Below are 21,346 nucleotides of genomic sequence, written 5' to 3'. Positions count from 1 at the left end.
TAATTGCAGATTGATTTTTGCATAAGCTTTAGGGGTTTTGGAGAATATCGTCTTAATTTAATCTTATTTCCTATACTGGACAAGCTGATTAGTTGTGCTCAATGTCCTGCATAAGAGAGTTAGGTGACTAGTTTGTGACTTGCTCTATCAGTGACTGGTCTTTGCCCATTAGCTTGTCTCAAATGCAATTCTGTCTCTATCATCAGCATATTTCCATGAAATCAACATGTCCTTTAATAAAACTCTGAAAAACTGCCCTAAAAGGCAGGGTCTGAAGGGTCTGAAAAATTGGATAAAAGTGTCCTTGGGACGGCATGATTCTAGCTTCGAGTCGGTTTCGCCAAAATCCGGCCATACACTCGGATAACCTTTGTCTTGGGCGCTTCTTTAAGATAAATCACGTCGTGTGCCTTTCTATTGTGATTCTGGGTGACAAAGACTAAATAATTGACTATATCCATATCCAAAACCCTCAACTTGCCCTCAACAACATAAATATCCACCAGCACAACCTCAATTTCCATCCAATAACTTACAATCAATTATTAACCTTAAATATTCCCCAAAAACAGGAGGAAACGAAGCAAGCACAATTTTTATCACTTGCTATTGTCTACTTTATCTCCGTTCTTATGGTATCGAAATATCGTGATATATTGGAGCCACCAGCTGAGGTTCAAATACAACGTTCATCACCAGTTATGCAACGTGCGACACCAACACAAGGTATGTATAAGACGTCCATTAATATTTATTTTACACATGAGAGTCTTAAACTACACTCAGAGAAAAAAATGTAATAAAAATAAAATAAGAATAGGACACAAAAAAAGAAAAGGTAAAGCTAGCTAGCTTTTATTGCTACAGCAAGATGAATTGTCTATAAAAAAGAGAAATTGGGGGTTTAGTTGATCCTTTAGTCGTTTTGTTGGCTGTACTGTCAACATAACCTCAAAAAAATTATTATCAACATAACCTCAAAACATTTTTTTTTATCTGTATCATTTAGGCTAATCAGTAATCATGTCCTTTTATGATTCTTTATTCTCTCTCTTTCTCTCTTCCATATTTTTTTTTTGATATCGTAATTTTTGTTAAATTTTATTTCACGCTGCTTTTATGAACCCCAACATAAATATGTAAATTGTAAATTGGATATAAAAACAAAAAAAAAAAAATGTTCGGTTGTATGTATGTGTGTGTGCCTGTACATAATATTCATATTATGAATGAATTTATGATGATCCACGAAACATTTTTTTTATCTTCATGACATTTCATACATTTTCAACATTAAATTTTGATTCATGCACTATGAAAAATTATAAAAATGCACAACGGTAGCTTTAGAAAGCTCAAATCGTCCACTCTTTCCGCAATGGTCACATCATGTATATCCACAATTTTTACCGCCTGGTACACATCCGAATCATCAGACACCACAAGTTGTTGTACAACAACAACATCATCAACATTTTCATCAAATGCAACAACAACAACAACAACAACAACAGCACCATCATATATCATCAAATGCTAATAATAATTATATTAATGCAAATTCCTCGAATATGATGAATTCTGTTAATAATACGTCACCAATACTACACAATAGTCACATAATAAATAATAATCATCAGCATTTGCATCAATCGAACATGAATTTTGGCAGTAATGGTGGACAAATGTTAAATAATGATTTACAAAATGCAACTTATTACCAACAACAGCATCAATTTATACAACAACAACAACGTGATGGTACTGTTATGATTAATAATTCAATTGTTGGACATGTTGGACATCCGACAAATGGAATTTCACAGCATATGAAAAATCGTAGTCGAATTATGAAAAATAATGGTTTAAATAATAATTTTTATCGGAGTTCAGGTACTGATACATACTTGATGTCCGTTGATTCTTCTTTTTTTGTTAACTTTATTTATTTCGATTCCGAAATTTATTATTGTTTATTTATTTTTATCTTCAGTTGAAGTTGTTGTTGTTTCTCGAAATTTATGATTTCCTAGTTGATTCTCTTGTGTGCTTTATAGACAATAACGATTAAAATTTATTTCGCCAATTTTATTTTCCTTGAAATTTTTATCCTTTTTTTGGTAGTGTTGGATGTTGAATGATGCACTTTGTAATGTTATCTGTGGATATTTAAATTTTTGAGATTTAGGTTCATATTGTCGAGTCATTGAGGGGTGTTAAGGGTCTGAAGGTTTCAGTTTTGGTCAGTCGCTTAACAAAGAATGTCGAATGATTTTATCTGGAGCCAATTCGGCTCTGGATTGGCTTTAACATCAAGAATTGATACTTTACTCATCCTCAAGAACTGGAGTATCTCTTAACTCTTAATTTTCTTCCAAAACTTGCCCAAAATCGGCTTTGAACTAATTTTTTTATCGATTTTATTCTTCTAAACAGTTTCTGGCTTCAGTTTCAATCAATCTTTACGAAATGACTGACAATGATACCTTAACTTCAGCACTTTAGTGTGACTTTTCCTCACATCTCTAAATTACATACATCTTATCAAAATTGCTAGAATAAATGCGCAAAAACCTGCAATAATTCTCAAACTTGTCTTCAATTTTTATTTCGATATAAGAAATCTCCTCTGTTTTATTGCACTGGGCTTAATGCCACTAAATAGCTTTTATGCCATATGAGAGCACAAGTGCCATAGCCATTAATTCTTGTTTTCTCTTAATACGACAATTTATCTTTTTTGCGCTATTTTTATACGTAGTTAAGTCGCGATTTTTTTTATCCTCAATTTTCTCATCAAGTTTATGCTGAATTTATATGGTAAATAATGTGATTTTTTGGGTATGCAAAGTTGAGAGATTGTCGAAAACAAAGAGCAAAATTGGAATTTGAATCGACATTTTAATTAATAAAAAAATTTTTTTTTTTCGGATCAAATTTAATAACTTTAAATTTCATTATGCAAAATAATTAAAAAATATAATAATTCATCGACACAAAAATAATTAAATTTGTATTGTAGAATTAAGCCATAAAATTAAATTAACAAAAAAATGTTTTATTTTAAATAATTTTACAAAAATTTATTTGACATCGATAAAATTTTGAGCAAATAATTACCAAAATACTGTTTACTGAGTCTCATTCCACCACATAATAAAGTCTAGTTAGTTCCACATCCACCTAATATTTCACCAACCCCAAATGTCAATTTGTGACTATCAATTTGGGAATGATTGTTTATTTTATCACTTTTTGTCCAGCCGCTTGATGAGCAATGAACAAAAAACAAGCAAATAAAGCAACTCACAATGCATTTTAATAGCTGAATAGATGAAAGAGAGAAAAAATGTTTTTGTTTTTTTACAGTTTTGTGCACAGAAACAATGGAAATGTTTTGTTTTTTTGCATGAAAATTATAATTTTTTTTATTATGAAATAATTATGATTTTTTTAATTTTTTTAATGATGTTTAATGTTGTTGGTTGGTGGGAGAAAATTTGTCGGAATTTTTTAAACAATGAGAAATTCATCAAAGGATTAAAAATTGAAATTTGAATGATTTTTTATTTCATAAATGTACGAAAGATTCTTACTATCTATTTTAGTTAAATAAATTTTAATTTTAGAAATTTAATTTAATCTAAACTTTAAAAATATTTTAAAAACTAAAACATTAAATTTTAGTTGAATCAATTTTAAAAAATTCAAAAATTTAAAGATTTTAAAAAATATTTTCATAAAATTCAAAAATTTTATAATGTTGAAAAATTTTCAAAATTTCAAAATATTTAAAAAATTCAAAATTTTAAAATATAGCATTTTTCTTTTCAAATCTAAACATTTAAATTTCGCAAAAATTAAACTTTTGCAGTAAATTTAAAAAAGTTAGAATCAGAATCTTTTTTTAAATTATTCAAACTAAAATTGTCAAAACTTTAAAAACATTCAATTTCCTCAAAAAAGTCAAAAAAATTCAAACCTTAAAAATCCCTTCATTACATCATTTAAAATCTCTGACAAGCATCTCACTCCAACTCAACATCAGACAATATTAAAATTTAATCCGAACTATGTAAAATCATGTTCGCTATTGTTGTTACTAATTATCCTTATTGAAATATATTAATTCTCCATCTCCCCCATTTTCTCTCGTCTCTTTTTTATTTACAATCCAACAGGTACACGAACAATTCAGGACGGTGATTATGAAGTGATTGTTGTTGATGAAAACAATTCATCTGTACTCGCTGAAAATGAGTCTCACTCCTCATCGGGTCCACCGTCAATAAAGGTATGTTGATTATATGAATGAGTTCATTAATTATAGTAATAAATAATTAGCCTGTAGCATGAATATTATTAACAAGCAATATTTAATTAATTAGCTTGGATATTATAAGATGAATAAATTTTATTTATTAAAGCTAGGTTTGGAATATAAAAATGTTAATTAACAGTGAGAAGGATTAATTTGCAGTCAAAACTAAGACTATAGTGAAAGCTTGTGTGAAATTATTGGTTTATGATAATTTTAATTGTGTTTTTCAATTTTATGCTCTAGATAATTTTTGGTTCAAATTTTGAGTGGGATTTTCTTGAAAATTTTCTAGATTGAGACTTTGTGGGTACAATTTCGATTTTAAGTTTGGGTTGAAATTAGAGTTTTAGACTTAATTCTTAGAATGCAATGTGACGCATATTTCAGTAATACAAAGGCTCTGGAGCAGCATAAATCCGTTATTCCAGTCAATCTTTTGATTTTTGTGGCACACCTTAATGGTATGCCTGGATTGAAATCACTCACGTCATAGATTTCGTGGCATTTTTTGACTGGTGTGCCGTAAAACACATGGGTTACCCACTGCGTTAGTCGATCAACAACTCGACCTAAGGTTGGTGTTACTCTGACTTAATGCCGAATTCAGTTTGAATACGACACCATGCAAGAGTCAGTACATGGCTAATGTGCCGTTTGACACAGGTTGCGGCCTCAGGTTAATCTGACTCTAATTTTGACCTGGGTTATACTTAAAACCGACATCATGCCAGAGTTTTGCCAACCTGTCACGCATAAGAGTCGACTAACCAACATATGCTGTTTGAGAATTTATCTATCAGAATACAATTTCATCTTCAATTATTCTAGGAAGGCAGATAGAGAATTTCCTAATTTTCAATTTTCAGTTGGGAATTCAATTTTAGAGTTTCATTTCCTTTGCTAATTAATGAATTCTCAGAATCTTGAATGCCTTTTTCAAATATTAATTTCCCTTCCTAATTATCATAATTATCATAAATCTCATTATTTTAATTCAAAAATTCCCCAAAATCCATCACACAAGCTTCACAAAAATTACAATAAAATGAAAATTTTTAAATAACAATTTTAGTGATTTTTGCATGAAAAAGCTTTAATTGTGATTAATTTAATTTATCTTCTATTTCTATAATAATTAACTTTTTTTAATCGTTGAATTGCTTTAACTTTTTTTTATTTTATTTTCATATTAACTTTTTTTTAAATGTTAAATTAAACAAAAAAATTCAATTTAAAACTAAAACAAATTGAAAAAAATTCGATGTGAAATCACACAAAAAATAACAAAAAAAATTAAAAAGCAGTCGCAACAACAGCAACGCCGCAAATCATCAAACAATTCTAATGTAAATGTCAGCGATGATTTGCAGTTGGCTATATCAAAAATGCTACCAAATGTTGTTGACTTAAAGCCATCAACACAGGTAAGATTAATTACACTTTATACTGCAACAAATAAATAAATTTGCAAATACATCACAAACATATCATAACCAGAATCACAATAATGCCTACTTTCGTCCTCACACCATTCGGTCACGTAGATATTTTTTTTTTTGTTGAATTTTGCTTTTATGTCTGACTATTTTTGTATGTGCCAACATGTGGTATGTGTATAGCTTGTGAAAATATGTGGGGGAATTGATTCTGTTGTTGATGGAATATTGGGAAAAATATTTTTTTTGAACAATTTAGTTGAAGGATTTTGGAATTTATTGACATAAAATTCTTGACGAAAAATTATTTTTTTTAGAATTTATGGCAAAGTTATCCAAAATTTTTGCTCAAATATTCGTGGTATGTTTCTATATGGGATCGATTTGAAGGATGAGTTGACATTTTTCTTCAATATTATGCTCTATTTTTCAATCCTATCTGCATTGATGACGCAGTTTACATTCTCTTTGAACTTAAAATACATAAACTTTAGCTATTCAGATCTAGAAGATTCAAAGCTCAGCATTAATTGCGTTTCATGGCTAATAAAAGATTATTGAACGACCCTAGAGCATGACTTTGTAGTAAAGAAAAACAAAAGTATCCCAAAATCAGTATTTTTGCCTGCTAGGGCAGGTAACCTAGACCAAACCTTGATCAACAGTTCATACCGAGATTCAAACCACTCCTTTAATGACATAACTCCCTGTAGTGTCCGAAGAGAGACTGTTTGCCCCATTTTTAGTTCATATGATTAGAAAAAGGGCTTGTGAAAGATTTCCCATACCGAGTCTCGAACCTCACATCACTGGATCGGTGTGCAATTATTGAATTCCAAATAACAAAGCAACTATGTCATCAAGCCACTTCCACATCGTTTTAATTCACTCTTTGATGACATTATTCGTTAATTAACTGTTCGAATCTCTAAGAATTCTATTGCAATGTTGGTCAATATAGCCAATTACATCAATAGATTTCCTCTTAGCACTCAACATGATACATCCTATTCCAATCTATATAATGAAGTCGCCAATAGCTCTTGCGTCATAGCTTTGAGGTTAAAATCCTTACATCCACTACAATGTCTCCAATTTTCAAGTTTCCATGACATTTTAAATATAAAAAAAAGTTATTCTCATCTACAAAAGAAATGAAGTCAATGAAAAGCCTTTCGATATATCCAAGTGACAATTTATTCTTCACACAAATCCACAACAGTTGATTATGTCTTTGTTCTGTACATTGATATGGCTTCTAGCACATGTAAAATTTTACATTGAGGCATTGAAAAAAGGAGGTCTGTGTGTCTAGCATTTTCCTTTTTTTTCTGTATTGTCAGTATCGTTGGAAACGCACATACACGAATTCCTTCATATCACATTCTGCACACAAAAAAAGAAAAGAAAAAAACAAATAAATTTTCCTTTTTTTATCACACAAAATCCAGCAATGTGAACAACAAAACCATCGTAATGAATCCTACAGCAAATGAATTCTTTCCGTTCTGTACACATTTCCACTTCCTCGTACTCAAAAAAGAACTAAAACCTACCGCAGCTGACAGTTATGAAATATTTTTCCTCTATTCTCGACTTGGCTCGTTTAAGGAAATAGATTGAAAATCATCAGCGCAATCAATCATGAAATAATAAAAAAATGAAGTTTTTTTTTTGCTGCTGTTCTTTTCCTCACTTTTCGTGACTGCTCATTTAATAACAATAATGAAAATGTTCTGTCCGTCATAAAAATAAGTTTTTCTTTTATTTTTGTGCATGTTTCTATCATAATTTAATGAAAAAAAAATATCTCACATTTTGTGCTGAGTCGGAATGATGAGATGAGATTGACTGGATTGTCTGAAAAAATGACGGATTTATAAATTGAGCTGAAATCAGGGTTGACGAATGTTTGAAAAATAACGGTTTAATATTTTTTTTTAAAAATTAACGGTCAAAAATATTTTGAAATCTAGTAAACTTCCTAAGCTTCTCAATTCCTGAACGTCACATAAAGCTAGTCCTAATGATTCTCACCACAAAATCCAAAAACATAATCCTTTTTAATCTAATATGAACAGACACTAAATGCTTATGCAATAAACTAAACTCTTTGAATGCACAGTAAGAAGAACCATAAAAACCAAATAGAAGATTCAGATCTAATTTCTAAAATAAAATCCAATTTTAGCACGAATAGAGAAAGAAAATAAAATTTCCACAACTTTGATAAGCTCGAATGCCTTTTTAGTTTCTAATTTCTTTCATCTAAATTTTGGGGTTGCTTTGGGAATGGTGTTGTTTGTCTTTGAGGGCTGGGAGGTCTGTCTCTTGGACTTATAGACCATATTAAGAAAAGGATGCATCGAAATTTTAAAGGATATTCGGAAAAAATGCTGTGCAATTTTTGATGATTGCACCTTTATCTTACATTTTGGAGTTGCTGTTGCTTTCCAAATGAATTGGAATAGCTTCAATCAATTTGAGCAACACAATTTGGCGTCGTGTTAACCGCAAGACATGAATGTGCCCTGAAAGACAAAATTTTGCCTGTTTTTACTCATTTTCATGTAGAAAATGGGATTCACCGCATGGTTCTGTTTCGGGTTTCTCCTAGAACATCCACAAACTAAGAAAATCCACTTTAATGAAGTCAGTCGAAAGTATTTCTGATTTATCGCCATTAAGGTATCGACTTAAGCACTATCACTATTAGAGACAAGCATTTTTGAAATTATCGTCTTGTCGCGACTAAGTAGACGTTCTTTCTTAACTGTTCGATGGATATTGCGACATCCAAAGAAGCATTAAAGACCAACATTTTAATGAACATCACTCATGAATGAATCCATCGAAAAAAAAATTCCCAAAATTCTATTGATAAATGAAAGAATTTTATCATCAACGTCATAATTTTCCCTTCTTTTTCCTGTTCCTATCTATCGATCTATCCAATCATTTTTTTTTTTGTGTGAGACGTCTAAACATATCACAAGAAGTACTGTTATTTTTTATGGAAAGGTGGTTTTATGCATGATGAACTTTTGATTAGATCATGTTTCTCTAGACATTATTTCTTTTTTTCGAATGGGATTTTTGGCAAATTTTACGGTAGACTAATGCATGCAATTTTTTAGTATATAGACTTTTTGGTCATCTATCAATCATTTCCTTAGCTTTTTTCACAAAAATATTTTTTTATATGTATGTGTGTGTGGTTTTGGAGTAGATAACGATTTTTTTAGACAATCTCTGTGCATTAATCATGTTTCTACTCAGAAACAGCTGTTACCAGCATAGAATATATAATTCAGTATCCATCAGTAGACATTTATTTAAATTTTTTTTGTTTCCTCATCTCGTCCTCTTTTTTTTATAAAAATCTAGAGCGTCGATTCGGATGGTGCCTCATTAAATATGAATTCAACGGAAAATGATCCACAGGAAGGTGAGACATCAAGTGAAATTTTGCCAGACGATAACAAACCAAATAATTCCAATGATGAGAGTTGGACGGATGTGAATTTAAATGAGGATGTTAACGAGAAAATGCGTGACATTGATGGTGAGTTATTGAATATTTTGTGTATATGCTGTATGTATACATTGTAGGAACCCCAATCCCTTTTATCATCAATGTGTGTGGTTTATGGTTAAATCATATACATAACGATAAAGTTATATGGCTTCAAATTGTTGGGAAAATTGGCAGGATGAATGGGGAAATTTCTTTTTTTGTTGCTCGGAGGCGTTGAGGATGTAGAAAAATTTTTGTGTATTTATTTTGAAATCTCATGAAAGGTAATCGTTTGGTTCTCGGAAGGATGTAAAATATTATTCATGAGGAATTTTTGATGTCTTAAAAAAAATATGACTTATTTTTAAATTTTGTTAGGCATAACATTATGTAATATGAATATTTCATAAAAATAGACCTTGATTTAGGTCTGTATGCTGGATGTTTAACTCTTAAAGCTACATTTTCGAGTCACTATGACTACAAAAAGCTTATTTTTAGCAATTTCGTTCGAATTTCTTATGGTAGCTTCAATAAATTGAATATTAAAGTAATGATTGGCTGGATATCCACTATATTAAGTAATATACACTTCATATACTTACCAGTAAATCATAAAATACTTCAAACATGCATTTAAAAGCTAATTCTTTATCAACGTAAACAAACAAACACAATTCCTAAAATAACGCGTAAAAATTCAAATCTCAAATTTCCGTTAACCTCAAAAATCACCCCAAATTCTACAATCACAAGAAACTGCCAATTATTCTACAATTTGAAGCCATTCCACACATATATTCATAGAGATAAAAGCTTCTTGCAGTTAGACACTCATAATCTAGATTTATCTCACTGTAATTGAATCATAAAATATAAAATCCATATCTCATGCTTTATCCTCTCTTTTTCTCTTACATTTTAACCGAAATTTATTCTACGCATCTCAACATGATAAACTCATATATGACCATGTAAAATGAACATAAATATTTATACAGAACGTGGTGATAAAATGGAATCTGATATATCGGTTGTTCGTGTGTCGGAGGGTAATTTTGCATCATCAAATCAACGTCGTCCAGAAGAATTGTCTATAAAGCCACCAATGATATCACAATTACCGCTTACAACACCATCACGTGAAGCAAATTTAACGCAAAAGCTTGAAATTGCACTCGGTCCCGTATGTCCATTATTGCGTGAAATTATGGTTGACTTTGCGCCATTCTTGTCAAAGACATTGGTTGGATCGCATGGACAAGAGCTGTTGATGGAGGGTAAAGGTCTAACAACATTCAAAAATAGTCATTCTGTTGTTGAATTAGTCATGCTACTGTGCTCACAAGAATGGCAAAATAGCTTACAGAAGCATGCTGGCCTGGCATTCATTGAATTGATTAATGAGGGTCGTCTTCTGTCGCATGCAATGAAAGATCATATTGTGCGTGTTGCTAATGAGGCCGAATTCATATTAAATCGTATGAGAGCTGATGATGTATTAAAGCATGCTGATTTTGAGACACTTTGTGCTCAGACATTACTTGAGAGACGTGAAGAGGAGAGAATGTGTGATCATCTTATAACAGCAGCAAGACGACGCGATAATGTAATTGCAAGTCGACTACTTGAAAAGGTTCGTAATATAATGAGCAATAAACATGGAGCTTGGGGTGATGTATCAACACAGAAGCAAATATTTTGGAAATTGGATGCATGGGAGGATGATGCAAGACGTCGTAAACGTCTCGTACAGAATCCACGCGGTAGTAGTCATCCGGAAGCAACGCTACAAGCAATTACAGACTCTAATGAAGATACAACAAATTCTAATCGTGAGGAAATTTACTCACAAATTGCCGTCCCAAGATCACAACAGCCTGACTTATTAGACGATTCTGAGCTTTTAATTGAGGATCGTGAATTAGATTTGGACTTGACCGGTCCCGTAAACATTAGTACGAAAGCAAAACTTATTGCACCCGGACTTGTCGCACCCGGAACAATGTCAATTACAGCAACTGAAATGTACTTTGAAGTTGACGAAGAGAATGATGAATTCCAAAAAATTGATTCAGAAGTGCTCAAATATTGCGATCACTTACATGGCAAGTGGTATTTCTCTGAGATTCGTGCCATTTTTTCGCGTCGGTATTTGTTACAGAATGTTGCACTGGAAATCTTTCTTGCCAGTCGCACATCAATTCTGTTCGCATTTCCTGATCAGCATACCGTTAAGAAAGTCATCAAAGCGTTACCGCGGGTGGGTGTTGGTATTAAATATGGCATACCACAGACGCGTCGCGCCTCGATGATGTCGCCTCGTCAGCTGATGAGAAATTCAAATATGACGCAAAAATGGCAACGTCGTGAGATATCTAATTTCGAGTATTTGATGTTTCTGAATACAATTGCGGGACGTACATATAATGACTTGAATCAATATCCCGTATTTCCATGGGTACTTACGAATTATGATTCACGTGAATTGGATTTAAGTCAACCGTCAAATTATCGTGATTTATCTAAGCCAATTGGTGCATTGAATCCGAGTCGACGTGAATATTTTGAAGAACGTTATGAAAGTTGGGATACACCTGGAATTCCACCATTCCATTATGGTACACATTATTCAACATCCGCATTTACATTAAATTGGCTCATACGACTTGAACCATTTACAACAATGTTTTTGGCACTTCAGGGCGGTAAATTTGATCATGCTGATCGAATTTTCTCGTCTGTATCATTGTCATGGAAAAATAGTCAACGTGATACATCGGATGTTAAAGAACTCATACCCGAATGGTATTTCCTGCCTGAAATGTTTTATAACCAATCAGAATATCGACTTGGTGCACGAGATGATGGAAACACAGTATCGGATGTTGAATTACCGCCATGGGCAAAGACACCAGAAGAATTTGTTCGTATTAATCGTATGGCATTAGAATCGGAATTTGTATCATGTCAATTACATCAATGGATTGATTTAATTTTTGGATATAAACAACGTGGACCGGAAGCAATGCGTGCTACAAATGTCTTTTATTATTTAACATATGAAGGTAGTGTCGATTTAGAAACAATTACAGATCCTGTAATGCGTGAGGCAATAGAAAATCAAATTCGTAATTTTGGTCAAACACCATCATTGCTATTAATGGAACCACATCCGCCTAGAAGTTCAGCAATGCATCTATCGCCAATGATGTTTAATACAATGCCAGATGATGTCTGCATGTCATTAAAATTCCATTTAAATTCACCTATAATTCATATTTCTGCAAATACTTATCCGCAATTGCCTCTACCATCTGTGGTGACGGTAACAGCTGGTCATCAATTTGCTGTTAATCGTTGGAACTGTAATTATACAGCAAATATACAAAGTCCTAGTTATGCAGATAATAGTCACAATCAACCACAAAATTTACCATTAACAATGGATCCATTGCTATCGCAAACGACTGCTCACAATAATCCAGCTGTAAAACGTCATTTGGGCGATAATTTTAGTCAAAAAATTAAAATTCGTGCAAATTGCTATGTAACAACAGTCGACAGTAGATTCCTTGTCGCATGCGGTTTCTGGGACAATAGTTTTCGTGTTTTCTCAACGGAAACAGCTAAAATTGTTCAAATTGTCTTTGGACACTTTGATGTTGTGACGTGTCTCTCGCGTTCTGAATGTAATATCACGTCCGATTGTTATATCGCATCAGGATCTGCTGATTGTACAATCTTATTATGGCATTGGAATGCTCGTACGCAAAGTATTGTTGGTGAAGGTGAAGTACCAACACCACGTGCTACATTAACAGGACATGAACAGGCTGTGACATCTGTTGTTATAAGTGCTGAACTTGGATTAGTTGTATCCGGATCGATAAGTAAGTTATTTTTAGTCTAAATTAAATTAAAATTCAATTTTCTAATTTCCTTTACTTTTCCAATAAATTATTCAGACGGTCCCGTATTAGTTCACACGACCTTCGGTGACTTGTTGCGTTCACTTGATCCACCCGATGAATTTCTATCGCCAGAAAATATTACAATGTCTCGCGAGGGTTTCATCGTTGTCAATTATGATGAGGGTAATGTTGCGGCATTTACAATCAATGGTCGTCTCCTGCGTCATGAGTCACATAACGATAACATTCAGGTATTGAAATTTAATTCCAATTTTGTTCAATATAATCTAGTCATTGGGATCATTGCAATAAAGATTAAAATAGCAATAAGCAATGGATATAGATATATTTAAAATTGAAAATTGAAAATGAAATGAAGCATGTACAGCAATGCAATATTTTTTTTTTATTGAATTTTCTTCATCATCATCTCTATTCCAATTCATAGTGCATGTTGCTATCTCGTGACGGAGAATATCTGATGACTGCAGGCGATAAAGGAATTGTTGAAGTATGGCGTACATTTAATTTAGCTCCATTGTATGCGTTTCCTGTGTGCAATAGTGGTATACGTTCGCTATCACTGACACATGATCAAAAGTAAGTATTTTTTTTTTCTTCTTTATTATGTGCTGTAGATTGAATATTGAAATTTTCTGCGCTATTGAAAGATGCTGAAGGGGGAAATTGATTAGATATATTTGAAACATTTTATGTAGCTTGTCTGTAAATTGGGATGAAATGTGTTTTGACATTTAGGATTATTTCTAAGTAATTGATAAAATATAAAACGGAAGGAATATGTTTTATGGGCAATTTAAACTATTTTGATATCGGATTAGAGTGGGATATAGGGAATGTAACCATATGCAGGCCAATCTGTCAGTGCTAGAGTAAGGCCTCTATGGTCGAATAGAAAGGCAACACAATTGAATTGTAAGACAAATGAAGTAAAGTAGGTTTAGATTCGAATCCTACCAGAAGACGAGTCCCCAACCGACACAAAGCGTCGAAAAATCATATTTGGTGCCCGAGCAAACAAGTTGTGCTGCTCAGGGGCGATTTAAAGCTCTGATATTTAGTTTTGAGCGATTAATCCTACAATTTATGGATAAAACAATTCTTTGGTTATCAATAAATGACAATTATCTCAAAAATATCCTCGATACTCACCAATCAGCATCAAATTTCAGTCAATATTCAATCCTTATTATAGTGAAATTAAAAAATTCCAATAAATTCTAACAAAATCTCTAATTTATCGCAATCCCAACAGATACCTACTCGCTGGACTAGCGACTGGCTCAATTATAGTATTTCACATTGACTTCAATCGATGGCATCACGAGTATCAACAGCGTTATTAAATATCCATAAGCAAACTAAGATATAAAAATAAATTTTTAATGATGAAAAGGAAGGCGCTCCGTTAATGAATGAAAGAAACAGCAAGCAAAGTTTTTCATTAAAATGGATATCCATATAGACACAAACACACACAGACAAATTTCTTCATCATTTTTTGAAAATTTCCTCATCAAACAACAGCAACCAGCAGCAGCATCAAATAAGAAAGAAAACTTTCTTTAAAGCAACAAAAAAAAGAAGTGAGCAGCAGCATGAGGTGGCAAGAAAAAAAGGTAAAAATGTTATGTATTGAATATAAACATTCCAACACAAAAAAAAAAAAAACAGCACATCATTGAACGTGACTCATGACTATACACCGTCATGCATAAGCATTCTTTACCTTAAATCGCACGAATATTGTATAAGAAGTAGGAAAAAGTTTTTCGTTTAGTTTAACACGGGACCGATCAGAAAAAAAACACCCCCGCTCGAGTAATTTTCTTTTGCTGTTCACGTCTTATAAAAGAAAATTGTATATTTTTTTGTTGTGTATGTATGGCATCCGCACCCGACACCATCTGATATAAAGATTGTTTCTATTCTCTACGATAATAGTTCTTCCCGAAGACAATAACAACTTCTGAGGGAAAAAATGCGCGTGTAAAGATAAAAATCACAAAAAAAATGTTACAAGTAGTTTTACGTACCCGGAAATGAACGATGATGGAGTTTCTCTCTTTTTGGCTTGCAAAGTAACAAGGCATATTGTTGTATTTTGTAGTAAATCATGCTTTTTTTAATAAAAAAAATTGAAAAATTGTGAAAAAAAAATAATGCTACTAACTGTTCTATGAGATAGTAATTATGTAAATTGCGATGAATCTGCCAAATTGAATGTGGCCAAAACATGAAAAATTTTAGAACTTTTTTATTTTAATTTACATTCCATCCCTAGATACACACAAACACGATTTCATAATGAAAAATATATAAAAATGTTCTTCTTAATTTAATTGTCGTAGAAAGAATTTTTATTGTTCTACTTTCACTTGAACCACCTCCACATCAAGTCACTTTAGAGAGGATATATAAAAAAAAAAGTCGTTTATGTCATTATCATTACACACAAAAATGAAAATGATAATGAAATTAAATGTAAAAGGAGGATGGAAATTGTGCAAAAATTTCTTATTTTTTCCCCTTTTTTCGTGTCCTATTTTCTTCTTCTTTTTTGCCTCATGAATGGATTTAATTTCTTCATTTTCCTTTCTTCTTTTGCTAAATTGAACTTGAAGATTGCTTTTTTGTGGAGTTGAGTGAGTCCTTGTGGGGGTTTTGCTGGGGAATTTTAGCTCTATGAATTTTTGAGAATTCTCTCAACAGACAATGAGCATACTTACCTGAAAGAGTGCGCACATGAGTATACTCAATCAATATAATTGAGCATGCTCAATTTTGTGCATAATCATTAGCGCGCTTCATGTCTGTTTGAATTTGTGAACTCCGTCAGTTATAATTGAATTCATAATCTCAATTAAGTGGTTCTTAAGCGGCACAAAGCAATGAACCGCATTTGTCAGATGCACACTTTGAGTCTTATAGTTAATACGGAAACAAAACAATTCTCTAGCAAACTCATTGTGCTGTTGAAACAAGTTTTAACTCCAAACAAGGAGCTTAATCCGAATAGTCCGTGTTGCACTTTTGGGATAAGTTTTGTGAGACAATTTTCCAACAAAATATCCTTTATTAGTATGTAAGCTCTGATTTTTGATGTTGCCGACAAATCTTAAAATCAAATTTATGGCTACTTCTAATTTGAATCCGACTTTTAACTGACCTAATGGCTGGTTCGGTGTTGGATTCCTTCCAATTTTTCTATATTTTATTAGCCAAAATTGCAACAATCAAGCTTAAAGCTTGTCCAAAGTTGAATTTTAGCAATTAATTAAATTGCCAATGTTAACTGTTTTGGCATCTGCAATTGATCTACGATATGACTTAAATCCCTAAAACATTCAAAATCTAATAATTCATTCAAATCAATTCCCCAAAAGTTCAAAATTCAATTTCAATCTCTCCAAATTTCTTCAAATCAAACCAAAATTCCCCACATGGACGAAAAAAAAAGAAAGTAAAAAAAAATCCAACAAAAATCGTTCGAGTTCAGCAAAGCAAAAATAAGAAGAAATTAATTAGCGAAATGTAGAGAAGAAAAAAGAGTAAGGGCAAAGATAGAAAAGTAAGAAGGGATTCTAAGGATTAATTTCTCTTTTCATTTTCCATCTTCTTCTTTCACTTACTCGCCTCCTTTTTTTTCCTTTTTATTGTAAGAAGCACGAATAAAAAAAAATTGTAGAAAATGACAACAACAACATGAAAAAAAATAAGAAATAAAATCGAGAAGCTTAACGTTAATATTGTGATTGTTACTCTTTATATATAATAATAAATATAATGAAGAAATAATAAGAATAATACTAAAGTAATAATACTAAGGAATAACATGAGAAAAAAATTGTAAGACGATTCTAGAAAATAATAATAAATTAATAAAAAATAAATGAAAAGAAAAACTTTTTTAAGTTGAAAGAAATTTTTACTTTGCTGCTGCTTTTTTTCGTGCTTTATAAAGTGTTTTTTAAATTAATTAATTAATTTTTGATGCAAGTTTTTTTGTTTGAAATTTATGAAAATGGAAGTTCTTTGTAGTGGATTTTGTTTGGATGATTTTTTATTGAGGTTATCCTTTAAAATAAAAGGTTTAAAGTGAGATATTCTTACAGGTTTGGAGCTTTATTGAGGTTTGAGTGTGAATGTTTGAAAAAATTTAAACTGATTTCTTAGAAAAATTGAGAATTTCAAAAAGATTTTTCACTTAAAATTGAGAATTTTACGATTTAAGATTTTTAAATAAAACTTAAAATAGAAATTTTAAATATTTTCAAGAAAAGTTAAGAATTTTCAAATTCTTTTCAACTAAAAATGAAAGTTTAACAAGAATTTTTAAGTAAAATTGAAAAGTTTTCATTAATTTTTCAACAATTTTCAAATTACTTTCTAGTAAAGTTGTAAATTTTCAAAAAAAAAAAAAAATAAATCTTGAAATCTTGAAAACATTCAAATGATTTTCAAGTTAAAATGAATTTTTTAATAAAATTTCAAGTAAAATTCAAGATTTTTTTTAAAAAAAAGTTGAAAATTTTAAAAATATTTTCAGTGCTTACCTCAAAAATTTTGATTCTAACAATCTCACAAAAATTCCACCAAAAATCTCAAATTAACCTCCATAACCTCAAAAAAATGCCAACAAAAATTCCCACAAAGAACAATAATTTTTAATTTGGATGCAATGAGTTACTTGAGGTGGTGAAAATGTGTTGATCAACTTTTTTTTCGTGATTCTTAAGAAATTCTTCTCCATATTATGATCCTCAGCAACAAAAAAATTCTCTCAAGACAAAAAAGCTTAATTAAAGTTTTAAAAAAAGCTTCTTTTTTAATGAAAAAAGTTGAGATTAAAATTCAAGAAAAATAAGAAATGAGAGAATTTTTTACGTGAATTATGTAGAGTGGATATTGAAGCTTGTTTTAAAAAAAGTTGTCACGTCTTGAATGACACAAGTTTGTTGTGAAAAAAAAAAGTTTTAGTTTTTGAGAGCTTAATTCATTAAGCTTTTACTAATTATAAGAGATTGTGAGTTTATGTTGAGTTGATGGAGAGGTTCATGAATATTTTTTAAGATTAAAAGTGAGGAAAAAGTTGAAAAATTAAATCAAAAAATCAAATCTGAAAAGCTCTCGCAGTTGTCAAAAGCTTTCAAAAAGTTTGAAATTTCTGAATTTTTAATTGAAGCTTTTGAATTTTAATTGAAATTTTTGAATTTTGGATTGAAATTTTCAAATTTTTTTTAACCATTTTTTCACATTTTTAAATATCCTCATTGCATCAAATTGCCCTCAAATCTAGCTAAAAAACACTAATTTTTCATATATTTTAAAATTAGCTTTTCTAACCTTAAAAAAAGCTCTTTAAGCCGTTCAGACTAGGAAAAAATATAAAAAAATAAAATAAAAAACTAATTAATAAAAATGAGAATTTTTTAGCTTATTTTGTCAAATTTGTTTTCACATTTCCGTCCAAAAAAAAAAAACGTAAATAAAAGGAAAAATGAAGGAAAAAAATTTAAATAAATATGCGTACTGTGCTTGTGTATAAATTATAAATGAAAAAGACAAAAAAAAAAAAATAACATTAAAAAATTGTATAAATAAAACAGACATATTAAAAATATTATGCATTTCCTACAGCAATTTGTATAAAAACCAGTCATAATTGATGATGAAATTTCATTTGTGTGATTTTATCGACACTTGCTGCCCGATTATTTTAAGGTGAAAAACGTGTTGCGTTTATAAAAAAAAGTTTTTATTTCTTTCGTGCAATAAATAAATTAAAAAATATTAAAAAAAACAGCCACTTGACGTTCATTCATCATTGCTCATAAAAAATGTGAATTTTTAACTGTTTTCTGGCTCACACTTTAATTGAAAATTTATTTTCATGACACCCCCCCTCTAGACCCCCCCCCCCCCCCTCTATATTCTTACATTATGAAAAACTACTTAAATTGCTATGAAAAATGCTTAAAAAACTTTTAAAAATATTCATTCCTCGCTATTAATTATTTTTATTAAATAGCTTTGATGGTTTTGAAGCATAAAAAGCTCATTTTATTCATACCTGCAACTCTGTGATGTTGAGAAGCATATAGAGTCACTAATATCCGACTCAATGGAAAGCTTTTGCTTTTCAACAGCACAGACGAACGTGATGACTAAAAAGAGTGCAAAATAAAAGCTTCAGTCATCAAACAGAAAGCTTTTTAAAGTGAAATATAGAAAATATACTTAAAAATTAAGCTCGTGAGAAATAAAAAAAAAATAAAATATATTTTTGCATATAATTTAATATTCAAGAGTAATAAAAAGAAGTAAAAAGGAAAATCGCTTTAACACAAAAAAATAGAGAAAGAAAGAAAAAAATTGTACAGCAATGCTTAAATAATTCAGTTGATGCTACACAGCTTTTTTTTTGCGCTTTCGTTCGTGTCCAAATGCATTATTTCACAGTTTTTGTAGATGAAATTTTAATGCAATTTTCATGATCTCACGACTCTCATTTTTTATTGCTTATGCGATGATGTTTGGGGAAATGAATTAAGTAGTATGATGTGGTGGATGAAAAGTGAGTTGTAGTTGCGATAGTACAGAGAATTTTATTGTTAAAGTAGTTGTGGTTTTTGGGAGAGTTGCATACTTTGTTATGCAATGCATCTAGTTTAAAACTACTTATTCGGGCTCTTTCCTAGCATACAAACATATGCCTAATTAACATTTTACCTAATGAGCATGCTCATTGCTACCACAAGATGCTCATTGAGAATATGCTTGCATTTTAAGGCTTAAGACTCTTAAACAGGCATTTATTCCGGCTCAGCTAGGTAGGATTCGTATAAGTCAGTGTTATCAAAGCTATGTGCCGCCGTTTCATATGTAGTGAATGCCATGTAGCCGAGGCATGTCAAAAATATGTGCCTTGGTACATAAAAGCCTGTACAGCAATGTTATAAGTCAAGTCAAATCCAAAAAAGTCAATTTTGAGCTCTGACATAAACTTAAAAATTTCAAAAAAAAATCCTGTAAATCTTGTCTTTAGTCACCAAATATTCAAAAATTCTTCTTCAAAAGAATTGAACCTCTAAAAATTCCCTTAAATTATTCACAAAATTCCCTCTCAAAACATTTTTCTCTACAATTTCATATTCAATTTTCATCCACTCACAACTTGCAATATTTTCCTTCTCCTCATCATCATCACGACTACCTGTTTCTGCTTACCGACAAGCTTTTACTGTTTACAATAAAATATTTAATGAAGCAACAATTATTGTTCACAAGGAACCTAACAAACATCTTTTTTCAGCCCACATGTAAAAAATGAACACAGAAAATGAAGAAAAATCAATAATAGGAAAAATGAAAATGAAAAATTTATGATTGAATTTGTTCCTTTTTATTAGAAGTACTTTTTTTATTTTGTTTCTTGTAGGATTGCAGCCTGCATAACTTTTTGTACAAGTAGGAATGGAATTATTTAATTTATTTGGTTGTTTTTGGTGATTTTTCTTGTTGTGGGGAAATTTTTTTGAGAGAAAATTTAAGGAAAAAAGTTGAAATTTTAAGATGAAAATCACTTGAAAATTGAAGATTTTGAAATTTTTTAAAGAATTGAAAAATTTGAAATTTCTTAAAAATTGAAAGATTTGAAACTTCTTCAAAAATTGAAAATTATGATTTATAAAAATTTAAAAATTTTTTAAAAAGTTGAAAAGTTTGAAAATTTTTTAAAAAATTGAAAAATTTGAAATTTCTTACAGTTTAAGAAAATTTAAAATTTCTTAAAAACTTGAAAATTTTGAATTTTCTTAGGAAGTAAAAAATTTAAAATTTCTTAATGAATTGAAAAGTTTGAAATTTCTTAGGAAATTGAAAAACTTGAAATTTCTTACAAAATTGAAAAGTTTAAGATTTGTTGAGAAATTTAGAACTTTTTTTTTTTAAAATTTGACAAATTTGAAGTTTCTTAAAAAATTTAAAATTTTCTTAAAAAAATGAATTTCAAACTTTCATCCAAAAGCCTCATCACAAGAATTGAAACCAACAAAAACAAAACAAAATTTCAATCAACTCAAAAAATTCCCAAAACTCACTGACAGCAAAGTGATTGATACTTGATATCTATCGT

At 30.6% G+C, this 21,346-nt stretch overlaps 1 protein-coding gene across 17 annotated transcripts in view; it reads left to right on the top strand.

Annotated features, from left to right (window-relative positions):
• rg (A kinase anchor protein rugose) overlaps window positions 1-20,767 on the top strand; it is a 111,673-nt gene extending 90,906 nt beyond the window's left edge. For 6 of the 17 annotated variants that reach the window (XM_070649982.1, XM_070649985.1, XM_070649984.1 and 3 more), the window contains 9 exons: window positions 573-726; window positions 1,345-1,893; window positions 4,182-4,294; window positions 5,623-5,745; window positions 9,145-9,322; window positions 10,276-13,167; window positions 13,243-13,439; window positions 13,637-13,788; window positions 14,465-17,343. In XM_070649982.1, the coding sequence (XP_070506083.1) occupies window positions 573-726; window positions 1,345-1,893; window positions 4,182-4,294; window positions 5,623-5,745; window positions 9,145-9,322; window positions 10,276-13,167; window positions 13,243-13,439; window positions 13,637-13,788; window positions 14,465-14,555 (4,449 nt within the window). In that variant the 3' untranslated portion in view covers window positions 14,556-17,343. Of the gene's footprint in view, window positions 1-572; window positions 727-1,344; window positions 1,894-4,181; window positions 4,295-5,622; window positions 5,746-9,144; window positions 9,323-10,275; window positions 13,168-13,242; window positions 13,440-13,636; window positions 13,789-14,464; window positions 17,344-20,650 lie in introns of those variants that run through there. The other 11 variants (XM_070649993.1, XM_070649992.1, XM_070649983.1 and 8 more) reach the window with 7 other exon arrangements.
• Window positions 20,768-21,346: the final 579 nt, after the last annotated feature.

Source organism: Chironomus tepperi, unplaced genomic scaffold (genome assembly GCF_022539635.2).
Source record: "Chironomus tepperi strain 1889 unplaced genomic scaffold, CSIRO-AGI_Ctep_v1 contig_445, whole genome shotgun sequence".
NCBI lineage: Eukaryota > Metazoa > Arthropoda > Insecta > Diptera > Chironomidae > Chironomus > Chironomus tepperi.
Note: the sequence above shows the minus strand (reverse complement) of the source record. Positions and strands in the feature narration are given on the sequence as shown.